This window comes from Dichotomopilus funicola (assembly GCF_033296635.1).
Source record: "Dichotomopilus funicola strain CBS 141.50 unplaced genomic scaffold C8A04scaffold_58, whole genome shotgun sequence".
In the NCBI taxonomy this organism is placed as follows: Eukaryota; Fungi; Ascomycota; class Sordariomycetes; order Sordariales; family Chaetomiaceae; genus Dichotomopilus; species Dichotomopilus funicola.
This window is the reverse complement of record NW_026944079.1, coordinates 25,557-32,062: the sequence shown is the minus strand read 5'-3', so window position 1 is coordinate 32,062 and position 6,506 is coordinate 25,557. Positions and strand designations below refer to the sequence as shown.

At 54.5% G+C, this 6,506-nt stretch overlaps 1 protein-coding gene across 1 annotated transcript; it reads right to left on the bottom strand.

Annotated features, from left to right (window-relative positions):
- Window positions 1–1,638: 1,638 nt before the first annotated feature.
- On the bottom strand, window positions 1,639–5,544 carry C8A04DRAFT_30934 (uncharacterized protein; the record flags this gene model as incomplete). Its single annotated transcript, XM_062781576.1, has 4 exons — window positions 1,639–2,248; window positions 2,314–2,720; window positions 2,774–5,458; window positions 5,515–5,544. The coding sequence occupies 4 exons, from the start codon at window positions 5,542–5,544 to the stop codon at window positions 1,639–1,641; spliced, it is 3,732 nt and encodes a 1,243-aa protein (XP_062634807.1).
- Between the last annotated feature and the right edge of the window lie 962 nt (window positions 5,545–6,506).

The window sequence follows — 6,506 nt, the reverse complement described above, 5'->3', positions numbered from 1 at the left end:
CGTGTCGAAGAGCGCTTCGCTAGAATTGGAGGTCCCTAAGAGTCTCAACGTTCTTCCTGATGCCTCGCTTCCCTAAATGTACAATCAAGAAGTCGAGGGGTGCGGGCTGAACCTACCGAGTGGTGACCGAACAGTTGTTAGGGAGGCATTTTCTGTGGAAGGGGAGTACAAGCTGGAAATCTCGCTGCCGAAAAGATATCTGAATATTGACTTGGGAACTAAACGTCTCATGTACGTAAGACGAACAATATTCCAATCGGGGCCCACCGTTACAAAGTAGTTCGGTGTATGGACGTCTTATATTCTCTCAGCCGTACCCCGTTATACCGTGGAGCTTCAAACAAAATTAGATGGACATACCGAAGTTAAACCATCTACCCGGGTGGTGACGAAGTAGTGTAACAGAATGTCCCCTCTGTTCTGATAGGTACCAAAGTCGCACATGCCTGCCAACGCCGGCCCCGTGGCCAGGGGCCTGGTGTTAATGGAATGCTCAGAGTGCTACCTCGAGAGTTCCAGGAACTTTGGCCACATGACCTTGCACTTTGCTTCCAGGAGCACGGTCTGCGATGTTTCCTTTGCCATAATACCTCTGGCTGACGTCACATTCTCATATCTCCCTCATTACGTATGTCGATCCCCTAGTCGTTCTCGATACTCAGCGAAGCCGAATTGCAAAACAACCTCGAACCGAATATCCGCCAGAAGCGATAGGGCGACTTGGCTAATGTGGAAGTCACCAGGGTAGGACAAACAATAGCCTTCAACTAGCTGACCCTGGTTATAATCCCATCCAGAATTTTTGATGCTCGGACGGCTCTTTGCTCTCGTCCACAAGCCTACAACAACCAGCTCCTCAACCTCCCCTATTTTGCCCTCACCGCATTCAAATGAAACGATTACCATGCATCACGACCCATCATCGATCACCACCCCATTACTCCATCCACTGGAAACATTCCACAGTTACGAGAGTCATCTCCCCGTGGAACAAAACCCGGCCCGGAAACGTCCCCACTTACCAGATCAGGAAAGTAAGCCACTTTTTACCATGGAGAAAACCGGAGACTTGAGCGGCGGGTTTAACGGCAAACGGCCTTGTCCCGGCCGGAAGCAAGGAGCTCAAGTGGGGCCGTCGTCCGGAATCTCGCACATCAGGGGGTCACCGAGGCCCCGACGTACACTTCTTGACTTCTTCACTGAGATACAGCACCGAGGCAATAGCGAAAACCATTACTCGTCCATTGTTTCTAGTAAATCGAACGCAAAATGCGAGTGAATCAGCCCATCCAGTTCCCCGCTCCCCAGCTCGTGTTACTGTTAGCAAAACCCATTTCAACGTCTATCAGGGTATCCATCCGAGTGCCTTTCCACCCAAACCGAAACCCCAGCCTGCAAATCGCACAAATCCCCAAACCCACTGCGATTGAAACAAAACAAAGATTTAAAAAGATCATCTGAACAGATGTGTCTTGCCCTTGCCCCGACCTCACCAAGAGAGAGGTGGACAATTGACAAAGAGAAAAGGATGAAGAAAATCGCGCGAGGCGAGAGGGCAAGGAAGCGCCCACAACGAATCATCGCAAATCACCGCCTATTAACTCCTTCCATCTGCGTCTCCGCCAAACCCGTGACTGACTACGCATTGGGCAACCGGTCCCCAACCTTAGGACTCGATGAGTGAGACACATCTGTCTTGCTGCCCCCCAGAGCCTTCGCCTTATCCTTGACCTTGAGTTTCTTGTCGTGCATGTATTGGCGGAGCCCCACCCGCGTATTTTCTGTCGCACGACGCCCACGAATGCTAGTCAGCATGCGAAGTGGTGGGCGGAAGGCTTCGGCATCTTCGTCCACATCCGCGCCGGTAGCCCGGGCACGATCGCGATCCTTGGTCACTTCGGAGCCGGACGTCGAGGTGGCCTTTTCGACATCCTCGGCATCGGCTGCCTTACGTTGCTTCTTCTTGCTCTTGAAAGGCCAGATGTTGGGGAGCGGGATCTTGGGGATCATGGCTTCGACCCAGGAGTCGGGGAACTTGCGAATCGCGGCACCCCACGGGAGAGAGATGGCACCAAGACCGATCGACAGGCCCCACTCCTTGCCGTTGAGGGGTGTGATCTGGAAAGCTGCGCCGCCGACGAAGATGATGAGCACTTGGCCGCCAATCATGATCAGGTTGATGACCATGAAGAAGTAGTTTCGAGTGATGCCCTCGAAGATGTTGAGCCGGTTGTCAAGACGGCGGTTGCTGCACAGAAACGTTAGTAGTCAAGGATTAGGATTATGGGAAATGGGGGGAAATCGTAGGCTTACTTGAGCTCGTTGAAAATCTGAAGCCACACAAACGTGTTGAAGACAAGGGTCCGCAGGCGCTCCTGTTCATAACTCGCAATATCGTGGTTGCGGTTCGAGACGTCGTAACCTAGGAGGGAAGCGCCAGCAAAGTTGAGCACCAAGGTAATGGCAAGTTGGCAGACGGCCTGCCCAATGATCATCTTCATCATACGGGTGTTGATAAGCGGCGCCCTCTTCTTGTCCGGCTTCCGGTCGAGGACGGATGGAGCAGGGGGGTCCGTGGCCAAGGCAAGAGCGGCAAAGGTATCCATGATCAGATTGACCCAGAGAAGTTGAACGGCGTTGAGAACAGACTCTTCCTCATTGCTAGCGACCGAGGAGACAAAAGTCAGGACGACGGCCGTGACGTTGACGGTAAGTTGGAACTGTCATATGGTCAGCTTTAATCATTACCGAATTCTCGATTTGGTGTACAGACCTGCAAGAACTTCTTGACCGAATCGTTGACAGCTCTGCCCCAGCTAATGCCCTTCACAATCGACGCAAAGTTATCATCCATCAGAATAATCGACGCGGCCTCCTTGGCAACCTCAGTTCCCGCAATACCCATAGCGAACCCGATATCGGCCATCTTGAGAGCTGGCGCGTCGTTAGTGCCGTCGCCAGTCACCGCTACCGTCTCGTCGAGCTGCTTAAGAGTTTTGACCAGGATACGCTTGTCTTCAGGACTTGACCGGGCAAGCACTTGGAGTTTGGGCACGGTCTTTTGGAGTTGCTCTTCAGACATGCGACGGAAATCAGGCCCTTCCATGGCAATGCCGCCCTCTTCAGGGTGGTAAATACCGCACTCCTTGGCAATCGCACGGGCAGTTGTGATGTTGTCGCCAGTGACCATCCGAACCGTGACACCAGCACGACGGCAAGACTTGATGGCGTCGATGACAGTGGGGCGAAGCGGATCCTTGATGCCATAGATAGACAGGAGCGTCATGTTTTCGTGGACTTTGACGAATTCCTTAGCGGTAATTTCTTCCTGATTGGCGAGCTCCTGCGGGGGCCACGACTCGAAGTCCCGGTAAGATGAACCAATGGTGCGAAGGGTCTGACCAGCATAAGAGTCGATGGTCTGCGAGAAACCGGCCTTGTCGTCGTCGGTCATGGGGATCGTTGAGAGCTCTTCGGCAGAAGGGTCGGCGATGATGTCGGTGCATCTCTCGACCAGAATCTCGGAAGCACCCTTGACGTAGGCCCGAAATTTCCCGTTGGGAAGCTTGACGACCGTCGCCATGTACTTGACCGCTGAATCAAAAGGAATGACCTGAACCACGTTGGCATTCGAGCGCTCCTCCTGAATAGGACCAGCACCAAGATGATCCCGGCAGAAGGTGAGCAATGCTACCTCTGTCTTCGACCCGACGAAGCTCTTTTCGCCATCGACATCACCCTCAAACGCAGTCGAGTTCACGGCGTTCGATTCGATCAGAAGCTTCTTCGTCGCAGTGCTGAGGCCATTCACAAACTCGCCAACCGGAACGTTAGGAACGTCAAAATCGACCACCTTCTTGGCCGTAGAATCGCCTTCTAGTGGTTCATCGGTTCCGCCAAAGCTGATATGTTTGCCCAGGGTGGTGGCGACCACGGTCATCTTGTTCTGCGTGAGGGTGCCGGTCTTGTCAGAGCAAACAGTGGTAGCGTTTCCCATTGTCTCGCAAGCCTTGAGCACCCTAACCAAATTGTTGTCCTTCAACATCCTCGTGGTCGCAAAGGCCAGAGCGAGGGTTACTGCCAGAGGGAGACCTTCCGGAACCGCAACGACGATCACAGTGACCGAGGTAATGAACAATCGTAGGAAAGTCTGGCCCTTCTGGTCCGGCGTGTCGTGGTTGTTAGGAAGCTGCGCAAGGAACTTGATCAAAAGCACGATGAACAACAGAAGACCAGCACCACCGCCAAACTTGGCGATTCCGTCGGCCAGCACGTTGAGCTTGTCCTGGAGAGGCGTGTTTTCCCGGTCCGTCTGCATCGACATCATGATACGGCCATAGCTAGAGTTGACGCCGACGGCAGTTACTAGGAACGTGCCAGTGCCTTCATTGACTTTGCTGCCGGAAATGATGAACGGGTCGAGCTTCTCGATGTCGGCTGGGGGCTCGCCACCATCGGCGACCTTCTTCAAAACGGAAAACACCTCATCGGCGCCGACCTTTTTGAGCAAATCAGATTCACCGGTGGCCGAAGACTCGTCGCACTTGACACCGTGACCTTCAATGAAGATACCATCCACCGGAACCATATCTCCCGTAGAGAGGTGCATGATATCACCGACCATGATGTCAAAAACCGAGATTTCAGCCGACTTCCCCGAGCGAATTACCTTGACGGTGCGGTTTCCGGCTTTCTTGTTGAGTGTGTTGAACTGGCGCTGCATCTGCCAGTCGTTGAGCGTGCCCACAGAGACAACGATAATGATGGCCACCATAATGGCCACACCCTCTACCCACTCCACCTTGGCCTCACCAGGCTCGTGGGGGACACCCAAGGTTTGGTACAGGCCCAGAGCAAGGGAGACAATAGCGGCAACAGTCAGCAGTATGAGGACTTTGTCGTTGTAAGCGAGCCAGGCTAGCTCGAGCAGCGACTTGCTCTTCTTCTCGGGCAGTCTGTTGTCGCGGAAAACGCGCTTGCGGTCGGCATACTGATCGTTTTCGTGACCCGAGGCCGGTGGGGCCGCTGGGTGGTCATCGCTGTCCTTAGGCACTGGTACCGTGTCGCCATTGGAGCCGTATGGGGGCGTTCCCTCGGGCGCGACGTCCTTGAACTCTACGGCTCCATCGAGGCTAGTTTCGTCGTTGCTGAGGCCGGCCTTGCGATCGGTGCGCAAACCCTTCTCAATACCAGCCAAGCCGCCCAAGGCATAAAAAGCGTCGAGGCTCTTGGGATTGAGCAGCTTGGAAAGTTGGCCAGGCGAGAACGCGAACTTGTTGTTCTTCACATCGTACATGTCCACGTTGGTGGGGTCAGGGCTCAACGCGTCGGAAACATCGAGCTTAAACGGACCTTTGCCGCCCTTGGCGCCGCCGCGTGTGGGCGGTGGCGTCGAGGCCGTCGAGGCATCATCGGCCTGGTTAGGTGGTGATGCCGTGGTTGTGGTGGAGCTCGCGGGCTGAGGTGAAGTTAGAGGACAGGCGCGGAAAACTCAATTGCACGCGCAAAACACACCTCGACCTTTGCGGCATCGGGTTCCGCCATGACGGCGGCGGTGAATGGAGAATGTGAACTTCTTCAAAAATGCCCAATTGATCCAGGAGGCCAAGGAGGGGAGATGGAAGCGCGCACTGATAACCACAGGGCCAAACTGCGCGACTCGAGTCGCAGACACGGATGATGTAATATAACTGGGGAGAAGTTTAAGACCTGGGAGGGTGGCAAGCAGGAGAGGCCTCCGTTGTCCACGCTGTTAAATAGCGCCTGGATGGAATCTACCCTTGATGAGGTCTTGGGACTTCAATGCGGGCAGTGTGGGCGCTTTCGTGCTGCGCAGATGACAAGAGTGCGCGTGTTTGGGGCAGGAACCCAACGGGCAGCGGGCTCTTGAGACCTTGTGGAAGGCCGCAAGCGCTCCACCAAGAAAAATACCAGCACCATGCCACCAAGGCACAATGCGGCAGGGCGGCGAACTTGGCATTGCACTCTGATTGCGATGACGATCGTGCGGATTCGAGGACCAGACACAGAGAGCCCATCGCTCTTGGCTGTTCTTGGCCAGCTTGGCAGGTACAGACAGTGTGTGTTTATGCTGAATGAACACATGGACCGCGCCGCTTCTGGAGTGCGCATGTGGCGAGCGTCCCGCAATCACAGCACCGACTCAAAGGCTGAGCCACAGCAATACCTCATCAGTTGTGTTAGATCTTTCGCTGCACAGTAGTGCGTACTGTACGGGAAAGCTCTAGGTACGGTGATGTAAGAGTGAGGAACCAACTACTAGTTATGTACACTAGTAAACGGACCACTCTGCTTGCATTTTCCCCAGCGCGGTGTTGGCCACCGTGGATGAAACCCGGCCTGGCATGCGTTGTCGATGCAGCGTGCGTGATCAATCCGGTCCCGTCCACTCACAGAAGATCGAAACACCGTGTTGGGCCTCGCTGTCCAACGGTCAAAGGGGAAGCGGGGTGCTGACCTGTGCAACGTGCTTCACCGCAAAGTCA